At 33.3% G+C, this 27,082-nt stretch overlaps 1 protein-coding gene across 1 annotated transcript in view; it reads left to right on the forward strand.

Annotated features, from left to right (window-relative positions):
- LOC145277069 (uncharacterized) overlaps positions 1-19,841 on the forward strand; it is a 123,353-nt gene extending 103,512 nt beyond the window's left edge. Inside the window, exon 2 of the mRNA XM_080128734.1 lies at positions 15,002-19,841. Within this exon, the coding sequence (XP_079984860.1) occupies positions 15,523-19,101 (3,579 nt within the window). The 5' untranslated portion in view covers positions 15,002-15,522 and the 3' untranslated portion in view covers positions 19,102-19,841. The remainder of the gene's footprint in view (positions 1-15,001) is intronic.
- The last annotated feature ends 7,241 nt before the right edge of the window (positions 19,842-27,082 follow it).

Raw genomic sequence — 27,082 nt, forward strand, 5'->3', positions numbered from 1 at the left:
ATTCTGTCATTTATATTTGTTTCAATGTGCCATTGCTTGCCGTCATATTTGAGAAAAATCACTTCAAGTCTTCTTCAGTTGGCCCTTGCCTTGGTCGACTTTGGGCTATAATTCTTGAAAATGGCCTATGGTTTCATAGCTTGAATCCTCCTCCTCCTCCCACTCCTCCTCCTTCTTTTAACATGCCTTTCCCAGATGTGACTTGCATGTTAGCCATGTCAGTATGAAGTGATTTTCTCTAAAATTCTATCACTTACGTTGGTTTCGATGTGCCATTGCTTGATATCATCTTCAACCAAATCACACCAAGTCTTCCTCAGTCTGCCTTTTTCTCAGTTGAAACGTGCACACCGGGTGGAACAATAAAATTGTCACCCTAAAGAGAACAGCGCTACAGCTTTATTTTAAAACTTTTATTTAAAAAAATGAATTCAGGTAATTTGATTATGTAGTAGAGATGACATCTGTTAAGCCTCAATCACCCTTTCGATACGGGTTCGAAACTGAGAGCATGCCTTTTCTACAAGCGCCGGCAGATGACAGCAATCAGGCTGGCTTTGGTGTGGTGGAGAGTCATGTTGGTGATGTTCTTGACGTATGATCAAATGTAGTCTAGCAGGTTCAGATCGGGGGGGGGGGGGTCAGTGAGAGAAAAGTACAAAGTCGTAGAACTCCTTCTGAAGCCAAGACGGTGGTGGCAATAGTCCTGTTGTCATAACTTGGATCGGTAGAGAGCTTTAGTTGTACAGCGGCGCATCTCCAATCTTGCTCATTAAACATTGTGTCACTTTCAGACGTGATAGAAGGCTGCTATCGCTCTTGGGATTTGTACACAACTGGCCAACTAGTAGATGATCTGCGACAAAAAAAAAAAAAAAAAAAAAAATGGTTTTCATCGAGTGGAAATGGAATCATGTCGTCTTTTCTAGAGCGACAATTTTTATCGTTCCACCTCGTTCATCTAGTTATTCAACCAAAACCCTGTTCAACATGCTCATACCATTATGGGTGGTTGTGGCATAGAGCTGATTCTAATCCAAACACTTTCAGTTTCAATAAAAGTAAACCAGAACTAACTCTTGCCATCAAGTCCACAAAACAATAGCCCTCTTCATTCCTCTGTATTCTCAGAAAGATGGAGTTAATGGTAACTTATTGCTAATTGCCTGAGGTGCTCCTTCTGGGAAATACCCACAGAGCTGCCCAGGCATTTTATGTAGGCCAGAGTCTGCTTCCTCTTGGGTGCTGGCTCTTCAAATCCTACTTTCTGACTCTTGTGTCACATCCTTCTGCCGGTGAAGAGATAAATATTGAGTCGTACAGATGCAAGGAGTAAGAATGGGATCATTTTACTCTCTAAAGAATAAATAAGCAGTTAGTTGGATATTTGGAGATTCTGGAAATCAGACCTCCTGACTTTGTAAATCTGGATATTTTTTTCTTTACCTACGTATGTACCCTGGCCGTCGTTACACTTTACTTTAGTAAATCATAAAAATAAAACAGGAAAGAAATAAATAAAAATCCAGGTCGGCATTTTATTCTTTAACAAAAACATTTATTACTGTTACTTTCGGCACCACTTTAAGAAGTGTTTTTGCTGCCACATGTTCATTTTACCAGGCGCGCGTTTCTCCTTTCCTTCAACTGCATGCCAGTCCATTCTCATCCTTGACTTTATACGTCCTTTTTTTTTTTTTTTTTTTACGTCAAATTTGTTTCTCCCCACCACGTGCTACATATGCGCATTTTCAGCTGGTGCTGTTGCTCTCCTCACAATTCAGCTATCTTTTGCTGCTGCTGTTATTTTCCTACATGCTTATATGTACTATGTTACAGATATATATACCCCCTTCTTGTGTGCTTTACCTACTTTCAATTACTATTTACCATTTTATCCTATTCCTTAATTCTCATGTCATATGTAAACATCATTAGCATCAGTTTTTTTTTGTTTTTTTTTTATTTTTTCTATATTTGCATTTTGTATAATTCTGGCCTTTTTCCGTTTCTGATGAGAAGCACTTAACTTTGAAATGCCATGATTTGAAGAGTTTTTTTTTTTTTTTCTTAATTTTTCCTTTAACTTTTCTATTTTTGCTATAATAAAGTTATATATAACTTTTATTCCTCATCTTTCATCTAATATTATCGTTTTTGCACCCCTTAATAGTGTGGAACTTTTCTTTATCTTGATAAGTTTTGCTTTGTTAAAGATTTACTCTTTGGTAACTTAATTGTATGGGTGATGTCTACTCTGATAAGAATATCGTGGATATTCCTTCTCTTAATAAGTATTATGCGACTGCTAAATGCAAATGCATAAATTCAAAATTCATTAGCCAGAACAAATACATTGAGGACACTGCGAAGACTGCTGCAAAGAAGCTGGGTCTCCTCTATCGTGCTAGAAGGCTACTCACACTTTAGAGCATCCTGTACTTCTACAAAGCCACCATTCGCCAATGCATGGAGTATTGTTGCCACATCTGGGCTGGTGCATCTACCGCTAGTCTCTCTCTCTCTTAGACAGGGTCCATCTAATCTAATAGGTCCCGCACTGTCAACTAAGTTCCAATCCCTGTCCCATCTTTGCAGTGTTGCATCCCTGTGCCTGTTTTACAAGTATTTTAATGGAATGTGCTCTGATGAACTCATTCCACTTGTTCCCTTTCGACGTACATACCGCTGACAAATCCGCTTAGGAACTAAATCACACCCCTTCACTGTAGAGGTCCTTAAATGCCAGAAAGCTTTCTACTTTACTGTAGAGGTCCTTAAATGCCAGAAAGCTTTCTACTTTAATTATTTTTTTCTCTCGGACAAATAGACTTTAAAATTACTTTCTTGCCACCTGCTGTACTGGCATGCAGAAGTTTAAATGTAACGTAAATCGGCATCTTGCTCATCTTCTCTAAACATGGTCCCAAATAGTAGCCCTCTTACGTCCAAGTGGCAATGTGCCTTGTTTGGGATGAACATGATTTAAAAAAAAAAAAATCATGCAAATAATAAAAAAAATGTTAATAATGATAATAACAAGTCAAGTCATTCTTGCAATAAGAACAAACAAATTAATATATTTAAGTGTTTCTTCGTACTTTTTTGTTGTAATGACTTTATCAAAATGTATTTTTCAAACTGACAGAAATTAAGCCAATATCTATTTTTATAAAACTAACAAGGAAGAAGGGGGGGGTGCTTACGCGGCCGTAAAATACGGTTAAATAAATAAATAAAACTGGGCTTGGGCGCCATCAGCAAAAAGTGAGACCAAATGCAAAATTTTGTAAACAAAAAGAAAAACATGCTGTAAGGTGGACGCAAACTTGCAAAAGTTAAGTTCATAAACAAACATGTTATCGACCAGACCATGACGCCACATGTTATAACATTGTAAATTTAGCTTTTTAAAATAAAACAACAAATTAATCGTTCATGCGCGATTTACAAACAGCATTGAAACCAAGGTTTTTACCTGATTCCTCCTCTTCAAATAAAACGACATTTCTACATGAATAATTGATGATTTTTTTTTTCTAATTTTTTGATATTATGTGTCCGAGAGATCGCTCTTTCTAACGATGCCACATTCATGCCAGTTTGATGCAGATCACAAAATTTTTTAGCGGACATACAAACACACACACAGACGGCTCAGATTTATATAATAGACTAGCAGGGGTACCCAGCATTGCCCAAATGTGGAGAGACCATTGAGCAACCTAGACCTAAAAAAAAAAAATGTTTTAATCGAGCAAGTACCCATGCAAGTGCAAAACAAACAAACAAACAAAAAATAACCAACCCCTTTAAAAAAAATGAAAATGGCAATTACCCGTAGATACAGCTGCTAACTCGAAAATGAAAGAACGGATAAAAACAGAAAAATGTAATCAAGCAGAAAAAGAAGCACATTTGTTTTAAGCGGAATAACCGTTATTAAAAAAATGAAAAATAAAAGAAAAAAATCATATTACATAACCCAAATGTTTTAATTTTTATTGTTTTTAAAATTACAAAACTGTTTAAAAAAAAAAAAAAAAAAAGACCATGGTTACATGTTGTTACGAAAACAAAATGAAAATAAATCAGTTATAAATAAACTAAGCAAAATAACCTTTATAAAAGTGATTAGTGTAAAAAAAAAATCACATTATGTAAGCCTCAGATTAAGAAAACTATTATGGCAAATACAAAGCTTTTAACCCTGTTTAAATGTTAAACCTTTAAAAAAAAAAAACCTGTTTAAAAAAAAAAAATAGACCATTACATAGGCGCGAACGTGAAAACTAAAAGCTTATGACCCAAACTCGTTAACCACTGCCCCACGACGTTGTCAGCAAAATAATGTTGCTTTTATTTTTATTTAAACTAATTCAAGTCACGTTTTTTTACCTTCTTCTTCTCCTTCTTCGCATTACGGGTTCGAGCCTGCCTGCCTGCCTGCCTGCCTACCTACTACCACTTTTTTTTAACACTTCTCTCCACTTGGGCTGCCTACTTTCTTTTTTTTTGGGGGGGGGAGGGGGAGGGCTTCCGTACTCGACACACCTGAGCAACGCTAGGTACCCCCGCTAGTTATTTATCTATAGTATAGATCTCACCTATCTGTTTAAATGTATGTTTGTTTGTTTGTTTGTATGTATGTTTGTATATCTGGCTAAAACTTTTGACAGAGGCGACAGATTTTCACGAGATCGGTATAGTTTTGAAGCTCGACCCTTCAGACAACAAATATTGAAAAATTGGCTAAAAACATCAATTCCTTCACCCTCAAGTGGGCACTTTTCTACAAGGAGGGGTCGCTTTTTTCACCGATATTTTTGAAAGTCAACCCCTCTTTTTGATTGACTAGCCTTAGTTTAAACCTTCGTCACTTCCGGTTTGGCAGTGGACGCAACGGCAAAGACATCATGTTTTTTTTTGTTTTTTTTTTCACATTCTTTTAAACGCCTAGACAACGCCGGGCACCCAGGCTAGTTAATTATAAATCTAAGTCATTATTTAATGCTGAGAATGTCTTGGCATCATTTAGTATGACCATTATTAGCTGCTCTCCAACCATCTATTTAAAACTGTATACAATTACGGTGCAACCACACTTAAAATTCATATCAGTCTGGAACCCCCATCTTACTCAGAATATTAACCTCCTGGAAACCATTCAAAGATGTGCAAGCGAGCGAATAACCTCCGTCAGACATCCGCCATATTCTGAATGTTTTTCTTACCTGTGCTTAAACTCATTGAAGCTCTGGCATACATCAACTGACTCAATAATTATTAACTAATTTACCGACAACCTGGAGCACCTTTGGTAACTCCCTGTGTCATAACACCTACAAAGCCAGAAAGCAGCACAGCTCACATGGTTTTCAGAAACCTTTTGTTTATACTCAGAATTGATGAAGCTTCGAACAAACTGCCTACATTAGGTGTTGGTTGCCGAGACACTACATGCTTTAAAACTTGCAAGCTTCCCGAAATCCACTTAAAGTACATTTAGTGTTCACCCTTGCATCATAGATGTACACACACCTATGATGAATTGTAGTGCATCTTAGCAAATTAATTTATTAGTTTCATTAATTTTAGCTTTTGAAGTTTTATAATTTGGTATTTTTCTCTAAATATAATTTAAACTTTCTATTATACTATGTATATATATATATATATATATATATATATATATATATATATATATATATATATTTCTACAAGAGGCATTCCAAAAGTAAGGCCTCCTTTTTTTTTTTTTAACTCAAAAACTAAAACGTTGAAGAGCTATAAAGACGAGAGTAGTACCATTAAAACGAGTGAACCTTTCTTGTTCCAGAATTTATTTTTCTACATAGTCACCACCATTCTCGATGCACTTTTGCCAGCCTCTTTTGATGTCTCGCTCAGAAGTCTGGAGCACACTTTGTCACTCATATCTGTCACCAGTCTGAAATCGATAAACCCATCTCCTAAATGTGCTGACACCAACTGCATTGGCTTCATAAACGTTCAATAGGCACTGGTGATTGTTGATCGGTTCAATTATTTTTCTGCATGGAGGAATTCAGTGACACATCTCTGCTTCTGATGCACATTCATGACAGGGGTTGCTTTCTTAGTCTCACATTGTCAATATCTGCAGAAGAGAAATTAAACTTTCAGGTCATGAATGCATAAGTTCAGTCATCACATCAACACAATTTGCAATTCCCTCTGATCCATTTGGACGGAATAAAATATAGGAGTCATTACTTTTGGAACGTCCCTCGTATAATGTTAGGTGCGTATATACGTTTATATGTTTGTATGTACAGTATTCACTCTTAAGCTAATTAACTAGAGTGGATGAATTTTGGACCATAGCTGCTAGGCATAAAGGTGGGTAATGTTGGTTATATTTAGTTTAATTTAATTTTATGCAAAAGGGCTGGAGAAGTCCTTTATAAAATTAAGATACCTCCGTTTTTTTTTTTTTTTGTGAAATTTGAACAATGAGTACAGGGTGTCCCAATAAAATGCATACACTCTTTAAATGTCTATAAAATCAACATTTATTAAGATAAAGAAAAGTTTCATCCATCAAAATATTGTGAACAAATGAGGAAACCAACTAATTCTCGAAAGTGTTCAAGTTGCATATAGTTTTCTCTACCCTGCAACCTCTCTCCCACAGAAGAGACGTTGCGAGCCTATCCTTGTTTTATCGTTATTTCCATGGCAGGTCCTCGTCTGAACTCCAATCTCTGGTCCCCCCTCGCCAATCTTTCACAAAAAACACCCGTCTAGTTGAATCCACTATGAAAAATTTCCCCCACTCTTTATCTGTGCCTAAATCAAAACTCTGTTCCGTCTGCCTGCTTTCCACCTGACTACAACTTGGATGTATTCAAGTCCAACGTTAACAAATTCCTAATGAACCGCCCCCTTAAGTAAACACTTCATCAAATCTCCACACTAACGTAATGTACTTGCAATAACCCTTAGCCCTGAGTGGCTTCCAGTCCTTGATAAGTGGTGACCACTGTGTAAAAAAAAAAAAAAAAAAAAGTTATTGGCCATTGTGGTCTAGGAACAGCTGACAATGCTCACTGATTGAATCCAAGACGTTTCTTATCAGTTCAGTTGGGATGCTGGTACATCCTCCTTCAGTGGTTGCTTTCAACTCCGTCATGGTTGCTGGTATTTTGGTGTGAACCTTGTGTTCAAAATGCCTCCTCACCCCTCCAAAAAATCCATTGGGGTTAAATCCGCTGACCGTGGATAGTACTCGATACTTACTCTTCGTCCTACTCATTTGTTTGGCAGGTGACCATAAAGATAGGCTGTTACGTTATGACGATTGTGGCGATGTGGTTCATCCTACTGGAAGTAATATTCTTTATTCTTACACATCTCTCGAAAACGTTGGATGGCATTTTCATGTAGCAAGTTGAGGTTGGTTGGTTGTTTTTGTTTTACGGCATATCAACCCTTTTCAGGTTATTTAATGCCAAATCCAGTGATTTTTGAAGAACAATTTTTTAATAGAGTATATTTATTTTTTTAAGTCGGTTTCTATTTAACCCATAGTTGGGACCCTAACAGGTACTACCACTCCGGGTCAGAGTGGACCTGGGAGCAATGGCAATTAAAGGGTGGCTCCACACTCCCCAAAGCCCGCAAGCTGGGGCCTCACCATCGGATACAGTTTAAGTTCATATCCAGGACCAGCAAGTTGAGATAATTTAAAGAGTGTATACATTTTATTGGGACACTCTGTTATGTCAACTATTATATGAAAGGAATTTTGCATGTGCATGTTTCAGAGAGAGGTTTTTTTCCTTATGGATTCAGAAACGGCTCGGCCGATTTTTTTTTTTTTTTTTTTTTTAAATTTCATACAAAAGGTAGTTGATGTTTCGGAAGGTTCTTATGTAGCTTTTGTATCAGAATGCCTCCAATAAGTAGTGAAAAGCGACAATCGAAAAAATCCTATTAAAGAATGAAGTTCGATTTTGACCAAAGTTAACACTTTCATACAGCCTAACATCACAAGTGCATTTGAGAAGTTTTATCATCGCACAAGCAGAAAGGTTCAGCCTATAAAATTAACTACAGATTCTATTATAAAACAGAGGCGTGTTCGAAATGAATGTTTCTTTTCAAAGCACAATTGAACCATGATACTTGACTTTTTCATTTTAAACTTTAAATCAGTCCATTATTTACAGATAATTTTATTAAAACAGTAGATTCTCTACAGTGCCATGTAGACTACAACGTATTGTAAACTACTTCACTGCGGGTGAGGATGCGGCGGTGGGGGGGGGTGTAGCTTTCTCCTGGTACACTGCAGAAAGATCCCTAACTAGAGCAGGCAATAAATTGATTTGATTGAAAAATGGACAATTTCACCGATTTCGATGACAAAAGTATGGGAGGGTGGAACATTTGTTGATCCTAAATATTTTTCGAATTCCTGTTTCTTTTAATTATTTTAAAAGGTTTTTAGAGGCCATAATATGGATATAACTTAGTATAGCCATCAGAGTTTTCCTTTCAGCGAAAAAAGTGAAATCCAAAATAAGGTGAATTTAATTTAAAAAAAAAAACATCTTATTTTTTCCCATTCATATTTATCTACAGCACTTATCACGGAAAACACACTCTCTCTCTCTCTCTCTCTCTCTCTCTCTCTCTCTCTCTCTCTCTCTCTCTCTCTCTCTCTCTCTCTCTCATGTATATTTCTCTAAAACCTCTGGTCTTGATGGAGGGGAAACTAAAACTTGCTGTTATGGTTTCAAATGACCTGAAATAACAGCAAGGGAAGACTTGGTTCCAAATATTTCTCATATGTTGGAAATAGGGTACAATTATGAATATCTCCAGTATCAAATATTTCTTATGTGAAATTTACTTTATGTAACCAAAGAGGAGAGATATAACATATGAGAAATATTTGGAATCAACTCTCCCCTTGCTGTTATTTCAGATCATTTGAAACCATAGCAGCAAGTTTTGTCTCCCCTCCATCAAGGTCAGAGGTTTTGGGAAAATATCAGATATTTTGTAATTCATATGCAAAACTACGAAAACAAATGACTATGATTGAAACATTTTATTGCTGTAAAAAAGTGACAAAAATAGGCTCTGGATGATTTCCTTAAAGTGCGACCTTAAGAGCAAATGTCATATAACCCACTACACAATTCAGGTCATTAGCTTTCCAATGAGCCTTCATTTGTTAAATTCTGATCAATAGTCGCTGAGATTTCGAATTTATAAAATTGCCAAAAAAGGTGGTACATATATATATATATATATATATATATATATATATTGAATATTGAAATGCTCATATCTTTGGTTCTATGGGACGAAACTACATGAAAATTTGCAGGTTTTTTTGAAGATTATAATGATATTCTATGATTAAAAGTTTGATAATTGATAACAAAGAACCTATATTTTCAAACCAATAAAATATACCCAAATTTGCCTACATTTGTGTGTGTATTGTATATAGTGTCCTGACAGGCAGTTTTAGTTTTGCTGCTTTGGTTGTCTCCCCTGTGGTATTTACCAGGTCACTAATATATATATATATATATATATATATATATATATATATATATATATATATATATATATATATATATATATATATATATGACACAATCCTAACCCTAAGAAGAACATCTATTTTATTTTTGCTTAAAGGTAGAGAAGTGTCCAAGGATTTTCTAAGGTCAAAAGTCATCAACCTTAAAGTGACTCCAATTTGGGAGCTTTGGGAAATATAAAGTTATCTTGGGTCCATTCCAATAGAATTTGTCCCGGGCATAAGGCAAAGCTGTCTTGGGTACTCATGGGCAAGGTGTGCACTTCCATCCCTCCACTTGGAAATCCATTTTTCCTGGGCTCTTCCTTTTTTTATTTTTTTATTTTTTTTATTTTTTTTAGCTTACCTTATTTTCTCAACCCTATCAACTATTCAAGCTTTCCCCACCCTACCCCAGCCTGGTTATGTAACAAAATCCACAACGCTGTAGTAGTGTATAAAGAGATATAACAAATACTGGCCCAATGGGTCACTGTCTAGTGTATATTATAGTCGAGCATTTTGTCTCCATGTTTGGTTTTTCAGTTAGATGTCAGTTGTGCGATCGGGTGATGAAATTATTTATCCAAACTACTGATATTACTACTTCCAAAACTATAAACAGTAAAACACTTATAGGTTCCAAAACTATTGGCAACAATAGTATCAAATTTAGCATGAAACACCTACGTGTAATAGTAAGGAGGATATAACCTACGAATACTATTGCTATTTACTAATGTGGATTATAATATATATATATAATGAAGCCCTTAAAAACTCTGGATATAATTCACAAATTAAATTCATAAATGAAAATGATAGAAACATAAACTGCATTAAAAATAAACCTATTAAGAGCGTAATAACATATAATATGGCAATGTCTTCCCGTATACGAGTTAAGAAAAATAACCAGGAGACAAAAAAAGATAAAACCAAACTACAAATATTAGATAATAATATAAATAAACAAAAAACTAAAACCCGCAAACGTAAGAATAGACACAAGGAGATCCTATGGTTCAACCCCCCGTATTCCAAAAACCTAGAAACAAACATAGCTAGAGAATTTTTTAAAATATTAGATAAGAACTTTAAAGCCCCCCATAGATATAATAAGATTTTCAATAAGAACACAATTAAAGTCTCTTACTCTACTATGCCTAACCTTCATCAGAAAATAATTAGCTCTAATAATAAAATTAATAAACTACAAAATACAACTATACAAAATACATCGGACTGTAACTGTAGAAGAAAGAATAAATGTCCCCTACAAGGCTCATGTAAAATTAAAAATGCTATCTATAGCTGCACAGTATCAAAAACTCCAAATATACAAGAACCTATCAACAGCCATAACTCAACTACCAGATTAAATAATAACACCAACTTAAATCAATCTACCGATCAATTACTAACCAACCCACCACATTATAATCCAACAATAGACCTAACGGAAAATAATCATAATAATCAAGAGGTAATATATATTGGTTCCACATCTGGCCCAATAAAACATAGAATTTCAACGCACAAACATTCTTTTAAAAATAACTCTCTATCAAACCAAACTACTCTATCCAACTATATTTGGCAACTAAAAAATAGCAATATTTCTTTCAACTTAAAATGGCAAATAATTGAGACTTGCAAATCATATAAACCAGGAGATAAATTTTGTACATTATGTACAAAAGAAACCCTAAAAATTTTAAAATATGAAGATATAAAAAGCACAACCAAACTAGTAAATTCAAGACATGAGCTTCTATCATGTAATCATAAACGTTGGTTTAAATTTAATAAATATAAACCACCTTAAATCATTAAAAATTACTCATTAGTAAAAATAGATTACTTTTTTTTTTTTTTTTTTTTTTTTTTTTTAATAAATTAAGTTAGACCAATTACCGCCCTTAGACTCGTTAATCAAATAATAAATAAAGCCAAAAACACATGACAATTATCTCCCCTTAAAAACTTGCAAAATAAATATTCTCTCTCTATAGATATTAACTGTAGCGTCTTTAAATCAAAATACGCTAACGGAAACAATTTACTGCACGAGCGTCGCCCTTTTAAAATTCATCATTCAATAAAATAAAAAGCTATAGCAAACATCTAAATGACTACTTTAAATACAGTTCCTGATTTCAAAAAAAGAAAAACTAAAAGGTAACTATATCTATATATTTTTAAATCAAATTTATTATGTAAATTCAAAAAAATATATATTTTTTCTACTCATTTCTATCTCTAACCTATACTAATTTTCTTATAAATTTTAAATCCAAACCTTTTACTTCAATTTTTCAGATTCATCTGCCTTACTTTTAATGCTAGGTTTATTTTTGGTGTCTTTTCAATTCAATAGAAATCCTCCTAAATTTGCTGATGAGGAGACCGTGCTTAACAAAAAAACTATGTATAATTGTTCCACGTGACTTCATGTATACCACAAATAAAAAGCACGGATTTCCGAAACGATCGTACAGATAATTGACTTTGTTGTTGTTCCTTCTTATGAAACTGATTTTTAATTTAATTAAAATTTGATTTTTCAATTTAAAAATTTTTTTTAAAATTTTTAAATTATAAATCACATTACTTAATATATATATATATATATATACTAGCAGGCCACCCGGCTTTGCCCGGTCATAATATAAGCTATAGGATATATAGGATATTTTGATTAATGCAGATTCCGTATTTATTATCATACAAGCCTGGGTGCCTGGCGTTGCCCGGGTATTTGGAGGTGTGTCGTGAGCAAAAAAAAAAAGAAAAAAAAAAGTGGGTAGAAAGGCTCGATCCCGTACTGCAAAGGAGGAGAAGAACATGAAAAAAAAAACATAACATCTTTGTTGTTACACCCATCGCCAAACCAGAAGTGGCGAAGGTTTAAATTAAGGCTAGTCAATCGAAAAGAGGAGATAAATTTGTGAAAAGTGAAAATATCTGCGAAAAAAAAAGCGACCCCCCCCCCCTCCCTGAAGAAAAGGGCCCAGTTGAGGGTGAAGGAATTAATGTTTTTAGTTAATTGTTCGATATTTGTCATCCGAAGGGTCAAGCTTCAAAACAATACCGATCTCATGAAAATCTGTCACATCTGTCGAAACTTTTAGGCAGACATACATGATGATGATTGCAACGTCTTGTCAGACGAGTGCCACTCCCTCAGACATTTAAAATCCATGAGCCCAAATGTCTGAGGGAGTATCTATACAAATATGATGTTACAGAGTCTTAGCTTTGTACGACAGCTAAATCTCTCTCTCGGTTCAAAATGTTGAGATCCAGCAACAAGCAAGAGCAAGATAGCCAGCAACAAATTAAACTGCAGACCAGCTTAATGCGGGTACTGGTCTTCCGCTTTATGGTTTTTTAAATCAGAGATTTGCTTCTCCTAGAAAGGTTGCCTTCACCACAGCTTACGGGAGCCCTCTCTACTCCAATACACATATACACACACACACACACACACACACAGTTGACCGTTGACCCAGAAAAAGAGTTCATTCGCCCTTTGGAAGGTCTTGTTTTTAATCCGTCAGGGAGACTAGCCGCCCTCCTCACCAAACAAGTCTGGTGGGGGAACCATTTTAGTCGTCGGTGACCCGACCATGAGGCAGGTAGTACTGGGTTACATGGTACCAGTAGCATATGACATGACCTGACACACATACATACATACATACATACATACATACATTTAAACAGACAGGTGAGATTTATATTATAGATTATATTGCACCCAATATATAGTAAAAATTTAAAACGTTAAAAAAATGACTCGTGTGCCACCACTAAGTTTCGAAACCAAAACGTTTAGCTTATGATTTACTTTTCCTTTGACGTTAATGACTGTACTATGAAGACATGTTTACTGCAAAGCTAAAAATTAAAACATGAATCAACAGCTATTACGTCATGCATGCATATTCGTAATGCCGTCATTCGACCTTCACCTGGCGAATTTTATTTTTTTAATTTTCACACTTTTGCACCTATTTTCCCCGGCTGAAACCCAAATATAAAGTTTTGCATGGGTTTGAATACCCTATATATTAAGTTTCATGTCTGTAAACCAAAATGTGACAGGAGTTTGATAGGAAAAATTTTTTTAACAAAAATATATACACATACATAAATATATAAAGAAAGAGGTTTGTGTTTACTATTACGCAAATATTACACAAGTATAAATCATGTAGAATATCTGCATGAATATAATTACATGTAATAGTTAACTAAAGATGATCATTCCATAAGAAAACCAAAAAAACTAATAAGGAATTAATTAAAATGAATGTTTAAAAGAATATGCAAATTAGCTAGATCTTTTGCTAGTGAATGCAATTCCACAACCCATATCACAACGTTGTATTTTCTTTTTAAATAAATAGAAAAAAAGGGTATTTAATATGAATATCAATGCACAAAAAAAAATTTACAGGAGTATAGATAGATATATAAAGTGATATTGTCTGTCTGAGTGCAGAATTATCTTTACCAAACTACTCTGTCAATTTTTGGTCTACAAACTTGATATATAGCAGATTTGGACATGTGGAACAAACTCAATTTGGTTTTTAACTTGTAAAAATAGCTAATATACATTTATACGTTTAACAACGGTACATGTTTAGTTTTTATATGCATATGTTTTTAGCTCAGATGGTAATGAATAATGTTGGAGAGCTATATGTTTTGGTTTCAATTCTAGCTGCTCGCATCCAAGTCACATTTTATTTATTTATTTTTTTATTAATTTTCGAAATCCCTACTATATATTAGGTACTATATACTAATCAATAGAGAATTGCCTCCATAATATTAAATATGAAATCTGCACAAATCAAAATATTATATTTAAGCATACTTTCTGACTGAGCAAGTCTCGAAAGCCTATCATCAGCAGCAGCATCATCATCAAAACAAAAATTCAACCAAATTTTGCATAACAGGTGTATGAGGGTCAAAATTATAATACTACTTTTGCTACTACTACTACCACTAACAAAAACGTTTATTGATTCAAAATTATTCAGTAAAATTGTACCAAAGTTAGCAGCTAGTGTTTTTGAGGGTTCATATTATTTTAATCTATATTATATTTCACTTTGTGTGTCTCTCTGTCCGTTTCACTTTTTCTCAGAAACTACTGGAACCGATCTGTCTGAAATTTTGTATGAATCTTTATGATATGGCTTCAATAAAGTTCCAACAGGAATAAATTAGAATAAAGGCTGCCCATTGGTCAGCTTTTGAGCTTGGGGAGGAAGGGAGGGGGTCAACTTTTTTTTTTCTTTTTAATTAAATTTTACCATATGATATTATAGGTTTGATAAACTTTTTGTGATGAAACAATAAATAATTTTCTTTGTTTTTTTTTTTTTTTCTTTCTAGGTTTTACAGAAACAATGCAGCCATTTTGATGAATAAGAAAGTGCTGTTTTAATGAACAATGTTTTTTAAAAATATGGAACAGCACAACTTTGCCCTTCATCATGAAAGAAAGAAACTGTGAGAAGATCCTTTTCAGTTCTGCTGTTTTAAAGAACTAACTTTTTTTTTCCCATTTTTATTTCTTTTTTAAATACTTTCATCTCTACACTGTAATGTTACGATGGATCCAAGAAACTCCAGACTCAACTACTCTGTCGCTCGGACTATTCTCTCAACAAGAACTTCCTAACCTAAAGCATTTTATTTTTGCCGAAACCTTTTTCCATCTACAAACTCGACAATCTGCCATTTCCATGAAAAAACACACGCTCACTTGCTTTGCTTCATCGATTGCGAATCTATTTACGAGCACAATTTCAGTATTTTTTTTTGCATTAAAAAAAAATAAGAATTTTTTTTTTTTTGTCAAATTTTAGACATTTGCATTTTGTCTATTTTCTACTTTGTTATTCGTACCAAGGATGGATAGTCTACTCCGTGCTGTGTTGACATCATCTGATAACTTCGGGACCCTCAGTAACACATCCCAACAAAAACAAGACATAAAATTAGCCAACCCACACCTCCATGCTGCACTTACCTCAACGCAGCTCAAGCCACGTCCAGCCATAAAATTGACCAAATCTGTTGTGGAACAACCTTCCGGTGAAACTGTCTGTGACAAAAAACCATGCCAGTCACACCAGAAAGCACCAAGCAGACACAGCAAATTGCTCGAGGCTCTTATTTCCGGTGTGACTCATCCGACAGATGACAATCTACAAAACACAGAGTCAAATGGATTTAAAACAGAAACAAACTGTAAAAAGCCTGAATCCTTGAATAAAAGCCGTCTTTTCCTAGCTCTGACTTCTCCGATGGTGTCCCTAGACCAGTGGTCACATCAAAATAACCATAACTTCAAGAGCCAACCAGTAATAGCTGACAGCAAGTCAAACGGAGTCGGCAACCATGATGTGCAGGTAAATTCACGGTCAGTGTCTTCTCGTATTATCTCAGGCCAAGATAACGCATCTGTAGAAGTTATCAAAACTGAACAGACCGCTCAAGGCGAACGTTCGTTAATGGAGTTCAAAAACTTGTCAGGTAACTGTAAAACTGTGTTTAATGATAAAAGTAATCGTTTTTATATAGATTCTCAAAGTACAACTTCAGCTTGGAACCGAAGTGAGTATAAGACACGGCAGACTGCGAATCCTGTCCTGGTCCACATAAAGTCAGAACCAGAAACAATAGGCAATAATAATTTAAGCTGGAAGAATGCACAGGACCAAAATAAAATTGTCAGTTCCAATAATAAGTTTGAATTAAAGATGGAAGTTAATGAACAATTCAGTGATGGAGATGATAGTGAGAATGTGAGAAATAACTATAACGGTTTATCAAGATGTTCTTTGTTTAAAAAGGAAAAACAGCAAGATAGTGACGATGGCGTATTTGCAAGAGAACATCCTTTTGAATATGACCAAAAAATTAAGGTTGAACGTGAAAGTTCTCGTTCAATGGCATCGTGTTATTTTTCTTCCAAGTCTGTAATTAGTGCCAATGTTTTATCCAAAGGTCCCCCACCATCACCTGGTGATTGCCGAGAACAAGCAGAACCATCAGATCTTAGTACGATTCTACAGTCTGCTCACAAAAGAAAAATCAATGACCCGTCTCTTTGTAACGCATTAAGCAACGAAGACGACAGGGTTGCTTCAGTTCCTTGCAAAAGAAAAAAGGTTCTCAATGAGAGAAACTCAATGCCCTCATTTATTAACAAAAAGAACGTCCCCGATGATTTCCTTGAGGCGGATATCACTAGCACAAGCCGAGAATCGGGTATCTTCCAGAAAAAGTCCAACACTGATGCTCAAATATTACGCAGAGTACTTACCGAAGGAATTGGTGAACTGAGAGACAGTGCCAACACTCAGCACTCTGTAATTGGTACTTCAAAATCATTTATGTCAGCCAACATCAAGGATGGACACTTTTCTGCAGTTAACTTATCGCCAACTTCTGGCTCATTTAGCAAGCCCAACACAAACCAGCAAGAAAAATCTCCCATAAAATCACAAATCCTTCGAGCAGCACTCACTTCAGTAGACCCCATGGTTCCTCGAAAAAAACTCAACTGTGGTTCTCATTCTCCCACTCGACTGAAAATATCCCCAACTGCCATAAAAACCGAGACGGGTTCCAGTTTTAATGCTATCCCAGCTTTGTGCTCAAATCTTCTGGATAGCACCGACAGTATTCATGCCTCTACAATTAAGAACAACGGAGAGAAAATATTTAATGTCTTTAACAACAGCAATAGACAAAACTCGACACATACTGCTGACAATGGTAACGATGATGATGACATCGTTTATGACAAACCCCAAAAGGCTAAGTGTCAATTGCTATTGGCAGCATTAACAGCCTCAGACAATTCCAAAAGACCTAATCAAAATCTTAATGATTCCGCCCCCAAACAGACCAGTTCGGAAATACTGAGAGCTGCATTAAATAATGCTGAGAAAGACTCACAAGGGCTTGGCGCCAAACACTCGCAGCTCTTACGAGCCGCCCTTACTGCTGTTGACACAAACAAGGCAGCAAAAAGCTGGCCTGCGACTAACCCTAAATTAAACAACTCCCGTCTGTTACGGGCTGTGTTGACAGGTAAGTACATTCCAGACAGTGTAGAGCATGCAGATTATTCCAAACTCACGCACCACCGCAAGGCTCCCCTCTCTTGTGGCGTTAGTGAAAGCAAGAATGATTTCTCGGTTTCAAATACGCGACTAGGCACCGTCGCACGTTCGTATGACATTGTTGAAATAACACCGAATCTAAGCGGTACCACAGCTGCCATCGCTGCTGCTGCCGCCGCAAAAAAGGACAAAGTCCAAAAAGTTAGCCCGTCGGTCAACTGCAACACCAGGTCCAGTGGTCACTCAATTCTCCGTGCTGTGCTCACTGGTGCAATCGATATACCTCATCGTGCACATGCGTCAACCAAAAACAACAGTGTAAACCATCCCGAACTTGTCGCAAACACAAACGAAAACCACAAGAGGTCAGAGGTTGTTAGTTCGTGCTATAACGCTCTTCAGGATAAGAAAATAAAAAATAACAGCCAGCCTCAACCACCCTTCTCTTCATCACTATCATCATCATCATCATCATCATCATCATACTCGTCGTCATCGTCATTTTCAGAAAGCGCGTGCAAAGAACAAAGCTGTGAATATTGCGGCAAATATCACTCGCGCAGCGACTCACTCTGGGAGTATACAAGCCTATTTGCCGGAGACACGCCTCACTCATGCTATATGTGCCATCAGTCATTCAGCGTAACCTGCCTCTTTCTTGATCACATGGACAATCACACGGACATCGGCAGTAAATACAAGTGCGAGTTCTGCGGCCGTCACTTCAAGCACGTCCTTTCCTACATTATGTGCAGGCTCTCACATATCGACGCTCAGAAGGCAGAGAAAGTCAGTTGTAATCTATGCAACTGCGAGTTTACTTGTCATAACAAGCTAAAACAGCACACTCGAATACACGCTAAGGACCGGTTTACGTGTAAATTTTGCAACAAGGAGTTCCACCAGCGGGTAAATTGTTACCTGCACGAACGAGATCATGTTGACAACAAAATGAGCTTCACGTGCAAAATGTGTGGGGAGAAGTTTGCACTGGCCTCCGACTTGAAAGCCCACCATCAAACTCATTACACAGCTGAGCTGTTTAAGTGCTCGAAATGTATCAAGTGTTTTGTGACGCAGAAGGCACTCAAACTGCACGAGGAGACGCACGTTCCCGTCGACTGTCAGGATGATGAGTTTAAGAAGGTTTTCATTCCATGTGAAGACTTTGAATCTCGTCAGGGTGGGAACTCACGAGAAACACGGAAACTTTTGTGTGATGGCTGTGGATTACTCTGTACCAGTCGATATTCTCTGGCTAAACACAAAGCAACCTGTGGGGGGAGCAACTCCTACATTGACAGAAAGTTCCAAGTGGATATGGTCAGCCATTCTTTAGTTACCATTAAGGATTAACTAAAACCAATCCAAACTTTTTTGTTTTATGTTAAATTATTCATTTCTTTAATTTAAAAAAAAAATTCTTTTAATTTCATATGATGGGGAAAGGAAGCCAAAAATATTTCCTTTTTTTTTTTTTTTTTTTTACCACTTTTTTTTCCTTTTTTTATCTTTATTTTTTTACTAATTTAAAAGTTCTTTTAAAAAAACAAAATATTTTATTTTTAACTTGAAAAAAAAAGTGACTTTGTCAAAGAGAATTTTGTTTGCTAACTTTTATGAAACAAGGGGTCTTTGGGGATAAATAATATATATATATATTTTTTTTTAATTAATTATTTATTATTTGATTTATTCTATTTATTTATTAATTTTTTTTTAATTAGTAAAAACTTCCCTTAATATTCCTAGTTTATTTTTGAAATGTATAAAAAAAAAAATCCTGCCAATTTTTCTAATTGCATTTATTTATTTATCTATCAAAGTAATGAGAGGGGCCAACACGCTCAGAATGATTCTTTAAAAAAAATATATATATATATATATATATATATATATATATATATATATACATACATATATATATATATAAATACATGTTCGCATCATCGTTTTCTTATGGCCATTTTCTTAATTTCACATAACAGTTAATGGAAAAAAAATCTCTTCATATCCTTTTCGGTTTAAACTGCGCTGTAGAAAATTAGGATTATTTTTCTATTTTATATATATATATATATATATATATATATATATATATATATCTCGAGCTTTTACATCTGGTTGAGATTACTTTATGAATATTAATTCTTTAATATTTATAATATACTTTAGTTTTACCATCTTGGATCATTTTGGTAAACTTAACTGTAATTTTTATTTCATATATATATATATATATATATATATATATATATATATATATATATATATATATATTGGGAGGATGCATGGGTCCATGTACAATAAATAATAGATTTTTGTTTTGATGTCTGTCCAAGGAGTATGAACATTATATAGATGCTGGACCAAGTATCTGACAAGCTGGGGACCGAAAGTGGTTTGGATTTCTGGATATAACCTAAATATATACATAAAATATAACAAACAATAAAGTAATGAATTAAATGGCATTTTATTTTATTTTATTTTAATGTTTTTTTTTGTTTGTTTGTTTGTTTTTTTTAATTAATATTATTCAAAACCAGAACAGAAGCAAATTTCTTAAAAATAAGATTAAAAATAAATCCCTGTTTACTTGCCTCCACAAGAGGACAAGCTTCTTTTTTCTTAAAGATTTAAAATTAAATTGAGTGTTTCTGCGTTATAATTGGATATTTAAAAATGCATTTTAAGTAAACCATATGTCATGTCAAAATGAGGAAAGATTTCAAAAATTATGAAAAAAAATAATAAAGTAGAAAAATAACAAGAATAAATAAAATTTACTTTACAATTTTATTGTTTTAGTCTATAATAGACTATTAGATTAATTTCTTATGACAAACAGACTTATCTCCCGTGTTTTCACTTTCTCCATTTCAAATAAGAAAATGGCAGATCATTAATGACGATGTTTTTTTTTTTTGTTTTTTTTTATAAAAAAAAGTATTCTACCAGATCTACTTAATCATTCTTTGGGAATTTTTACTAATTTGAGTGTTTTTAGTTAAAATGCATTAAAAAAATTTTTTTTAGATATCTAATTACCAACCCAAGCACTTTGAATTGTATTTAAAAGATACAAATTAATCAATTTCTGAAGCTAGGGATCTTTGATCGTTATTCATATACTTAAAGCTATTATGATATATAATGTAATAAAATAATAAAGCATGAAGGCTAAAAAAGATAAAGAACATTATTTTTTTTTTTTTTTAAACAGACATAAATTAGGACACAGTTTAATCTTTATCAGTCCTCTTAAAAAGTAAAGGACAAAACTGTTTTTAAATATAAAAAATTAGCCAGCTTCAAAAGAAAGTTCAAAACCTATGCCACATTATAAAAAGCTGTACACAAAAATCCTCTAATAAAAATAAATACTTTTTGGTAATAAGAAATCTATATGGCTTTATTTGAAGTGGCAGCTCATTTGCAGGCACTGTGAATCTAATAATAACTATGGATTTATAATTTATAACCTTATAATTTGTTTATAATTTCTTATTCATTTTTTTTTTAAATTGAATAAGAAATTCACTTTTTAACCCATTTTAAAATATTCAAATGTAATAACCTTTTATATTTTTGTTTACAAATCATTTTTTTTTAATTAATATTAAAGTGAAACGAATGTTTCAAAAAAAATATATTTATTTTAGAAAAATATATATTTATTTGAAAATTAGTAAACAAAAACAGATTTTAAAAATGTTTGTTTTAAATTTTCTGAATACTCCCTCTGCCAAAACATGAGCAGCCATTTTACATTGGTGATCATTTTACTGATTTTAACTTTTTAAACAAAATTTAAAAAACACCTACTGTCTAAAAACTTTTTTTTTTTCTTTTAATTATATGCTGGTTTAATTAAATATAATATTTAATGCTAACATTGTGATTAATAATAATGTCATTTTTGTCTTGACATGGTGGCCTGAATGTTTTATATTGTCAAATGTGATGTTAGTAATTCCTACATTTGTTATTACTTGCTTATATAACAGTATAACATTATCAAAAGACAGTGACACTATTTTTTTTGTATGTTTTTTTCTTTTGTTTTTAATGGAGTTGTTTGTTTATATATATATATATATAATCAACTTACTATCTCATAATTTCAAGGGCAGAATTTTTGTAAGTTTGACAAAGCAAGAAAATTGATGAAAAAAAATTGAACAAATTACAATATTTTTTAATCCATCAAATATTCAAACAAAGAAATCAAAAAGAAGAATAATTTTCTAAGGTATTTTGGTTCTTTAAATATTTGATGAATTAATAAATATTGTAATTTGTTCAATTTTTTCCTCATCAATTTTTTTTGTTTATTGCTCTATCTAGTATATCAAACTTTTTTTATTATTTTAAGATTATTTCTGATATGAAGATAAATATTATCTTTGAAGTCGATTTTAGTGTATATATATATATATATATATATATATATATATATATATATATATATATAGACACAAAGAAGTTAATATTTTTTAGTTTGATTTCAAGTTAACACTACAGTCTGATGAAAAAATGTCTCTGAATTGAGGCCCTGCAGAAATATGTATGTACTTATAGCTAATAATGTTTTTATAAATAAACATACTATATATATATATATATATATATATATATATATATATGTAAGTTAAAGAAAGAATAAATTCAATTCTTTAAGAGATGACTTATTGGGATAATATAAAGTTCAACAAAAATTGTAGGAGCTTATATAGGAATCAGTAAAGAGAGAAAATGAAAGTATATAATACCTCAATTGATGTATACACCTATTAAACAAATGAATAAATCTATGTATATTACTATAGTTTTTATACCTTCATTTTCCCTTTGTACTGGTTCCTATACATATGTTTATTGTCAGAAGTTTAGATAAGCCATTGGTACCGTCAGTTTCATACCTGATAATAGGGAACCGTTTTAGGTCCCAATATCAAGCTCTCTTCAGCTGATCTATCTCATCTGAATCGATTTGTAGTTTAGTTTTAAAAAGTACGCTTGAAACAAATTCTATATCTATGAAAATAAAAAAGGCCATTAATTTTTTAAAAATATATACATTGATACTCAGGAAAACAAACATACACCAACAGCCTTCTTTAATTTTATGGATCTAAAATCAGGCTCGGTTAACTAAGTATAATGGATCCATATGAAATTATTTTCTCAAGAAAATGAAAAGATCCATTCTTTCATCACCAAAATTTAATGAGTTCTTCATTGGCTCATTTGCTACCTTTCCATGAAATATTGTGAAAATTGAGTAGTTTTTGCATAGATTTGTTTATTAATATATTAACAAGCATAATACTATAGCAAAAATAACTGTAATATGGTAATTATCTCCCTTGTTGAATAACTCTCTCTAAAAAGTGATAATGTGTGTGACAGTAAGAATAGACTGCTAGAAAATTAAGATGGCTGCTAATTAATTCAAACTCCTTCAACATAACTAACTAGTAACTAAATGAAGAATAAGCTTTTAATGACCCTCTTTTTTTTTTTCACAGTTAAGACTCATTTACAAGATAAGAATCAAGTGCAGGCAGAAACTTTCTGAGATGATAAACAATATAAGTGGAAAAGTCCTACTTTTACAAATGTAAAGCCTACAATATTATTTTTTATGAATCTATTCAGTTCAAATTCAGTTCAATTTATTTGGCAAAAAAATAAAGCAAGCATGCTTCAGTTGCCATGTCGAAAAAGAGTAGTAGAAATTTAGAGTTCAACAACTGGTTACTCGAATGATGCAGGATCTTTTGAACCTTTCTACGAAAGCCGATTCAGTAAATTATTTAACCTTTCCTCTCTTGAATATCAATGATTACACAGTGATCTTATTTTGACCTACAATCTCCCCAACGATCATTATGATATGATATACCTCAGGATCTGTTATTCACTCCTGCACTGCAAAAATGTCTACAGTGTACAGAAGATGATGCAGTAGTCCAACACTTTGTTTGAATTCACCTTAAATTCTTGTTGGCACATTTATTACCTGTCTTGGAATTCTATTTCAAGACCTAGGGATCCTGATTAAGAAAGCAGCCCTCCTCCAGTTCAATTACTGAAATAGTTTCTTGTAGTGTCTGCGTAGACTTTTTTCTGGTATAGGAATGAATAGTAGATCCTGAGGTATATCATTGTGACCGTTGAGGAGATTGTGGGCAAAAATGAGATCATGTTTAATCATTAATGTTCAAGGGAGAAACGGTTAAGTTTATTGAGTTGGGTTTCATAGTAAGATCCGGTAGATCCTACACCATTCGAGTAACCAGTCCTTGAACTCTTTCTCCTGATGCTGAATATACACATATAAAGTCACAATGACAATCAAAACTACTACGTTCCCCAAAAGTATTATATTCTTTTTTATAATTTATATTAAATAAGTTATTGCAAATTTAATTGATCCAATTCACCCTTTACTTTTTGAAAATTTTCTCATATGATTTAATATTGAGAGATAGCTTAAGTTTTTCATAATCCATAAAATAAAAGATCCAATTAAAAGCTTAATGTTTGAATCTTGGTATATCCACTCGCGCACACCCTCCCACCCCACCCCCGCCATTGTTTCCAGTAATGTTGAGTTTCTCCATCTTCTAGCTATGCCCAGTCACAGCAAAAGCCGTTGGTAATTGCACAACCGCTATTTTATGATAACATCCCCAACATGAATGCAACTTTTCGGGAAGTGGGGGCATCGACTATTTGAATAGATAGACACCAGAAACATAATAAAAATGTTATGAGTGTAATTGAGTATGTATCTGCCTGCCTGTTTTGTATTCCTATCCTCTTACAACCACAAAGGACAGCTTCAAGTGTGGGTGTTTGGAATTTGTTCAAAATAGTCCTTCCACACTTAACTGAGGTGTCATAAACATAAACTATTTAATGACTTTTTTCTTTTGGTGCAATGGGTCAGTGGCCGCTTGCTTGGTAATTTTATTAATGAAACTAAATTTTGACTGTCTTGATATTGCTAAATAACAGTATTTAGCAAAACAATTTGAAAATCATCGGCTGATTTACTAACAGTAATTTATTTAACCAAATACATAAAAATGGGGGTTTAATGATGGTGATCTTTTGGGTATACTATTCACTATTCTCACACCCAATTCTTGCTTCTGAGGATTCTTTTTGGATAAAAACGGCTCAACAGAAAATTTACAGGCTAATCAAGGAAAAAATATATATTTACAACCTTTTTTTTATGATTAAAAAAAAATAGGTTCCTTCTTGTTTTATTTCTATTTTATTTTCATGTTTTTGAAATTTTCTCCGTTCTGATTGTGACTAAAACATTGAGATCAATAAAAGAACTGATTGAATTTAGTATAAAGCAATTAGAAATGTTATCTGATTGAGAAACCAACCAGAGCTAACATATTGACCTTTCAGCATCACGTCTCGATCGTTTTCAAACAATGGAAAAACAAAGGGACATTACTCAAATTAGATTATCGCAAAATAATATATTTTTCAATTGACATTTATATTCAGAGAATAACAATAAAATAAAAATGAAACGAAGCTACGATTAAAAAAAAAAATTATAGAAAGTTTATTTTATTTTAATCTTATTGTCTGTGATTAATCTATTCTACACTGTAAAAATTCTTCAAATAATAATGATGGTGAAAATAACACGGAAAATAAAAAACTATAATATTATTAATTATGATTGGAACCCTCAAAACAATCTCCAAAATTTTGACAAACTGCTGAGAATCCAAGGAGAGATTTGAATCACCCAAACAACAGAATTTATAAAATTTATTGGAATATTAACAGGGGTTCTTAAATATTGCAAAAAGAAAAAAAACTTTCAGCAATGTTTTCCTCATTAAAAACCTCTATTTATAGAGAGTATAAACATTTATGTACAAAATCAATGATGATGATAATAATCTTAATATAATAGACTTAGTGTCTGTAACTAAAATTATATTACATTTATTTTTCTTTTTTAATTCTAAAGCATTGAGAATTGTTTTCCTATACAACTCTTCTATAGTTTTGACATCAGTATGTATTATTAACATACAATGGCTATTATATGCAAGCAGGAAGACTTGATGTTGTCCGGGATTTAATGAAAAACCCTATGTCCTCCTGCTCCTAGCCCATAACATCATATTTATTTTTATTTTCCATTTCATAATAAATTTTAGAGTAGAGCTCAAATATGCACCAAACATAGTAGATTAAAGTACATTTTTATAAATTTATAGGTTTTAACCTTCAAGGCATATTTGGCATTTCCCAGGTATCAAGGATGACCTCCATACATTTCTGCTCCAAGTCCTGAAGCATTTAATTTCTATAATTTTCAAATTATAAATAAAATATAAACATTTTTCCTTGTATGGATGGTGAGCGTGAACGAAGACCCCTTTTTCAATTAATCAGTTTTACACACCGGTTCTTGTTAGATCCCCGAAGTTAAGCAACATTGTGTCTGGTCAGTGCCAGAGGGGTGACCATTTGAGAATACAAGGCACTGTATGTAGGATACTGTCAACACCAGCCTGCAAGAACGGCAAAAAAAATAAAATAATATCGTCATTTCCCTTTACTGAGATATACATGTTCCTAGGGATCACTTGTGAATTTGATATTCCCATGAAACTTCCTCCTTCAGGGGAAGCTGGTTCAGCCCTCGGTGAAGGCCGGTGGTATGAATATCCCTTTTGATAAAAATGAAATATATTTGATCAAATTTGCTGGATAATTAGAATTTATATAATCATGTGGGATTATTTCCAAAACCCAAGGTGGAGTTTGTTAAGAAACAGACGGACAGATAGAGGAAGTACAATTTACTGACATGCCCAAGATATGCAATGATTTTTAAAAAGCTGGTTTCAATAAGTAATTGTGTAGTATTATGATTTTATGTTCATATAAACAATAGCTTTGTGTATACACTTTATAAAAAAATACCTAAAAAGTAAAACTTTTTACATGCATCCACGAAATATTTAATATTTATCTTTTAAGGGTGCATATGTTTGCTAATAATAGTATTTTTTTTTTTTTTCTTTAACCCTTATTAGGCCATGGTTATAAAACCATTAACAATAGACCGAGGCTACTAAGCTAATTAAGGAATGCATAAAATTTAGCAACATCATGATAGTTAGCTAATACAGAACTCCAAAAATGTGAGTGATACATGTTCATTCACGCAATTCTGAGGCAGCACGTTCAGGACTGCAGAAAACAGTGTGAAAGGAGATTGTTGATACATCTCTGAGCAAACACCAGTGTGATTATGCAGAGGGTCTAATGTAAA

Source organism: Euprymna scolopes, chromosome 1, assembly GCF_053919585.1.
Source record: "Euprymna scolopes isolate OS-2025 chromosome 1, ASM5391958v1, whole genome shotgun sequence".
Classification (NCBI taxonomy): Eukaryota; Metazoa; Mollusca; class Cephalopoda; order Sepiida; family Sepiolidae; genus Euprymna; species Euprymna scolopes.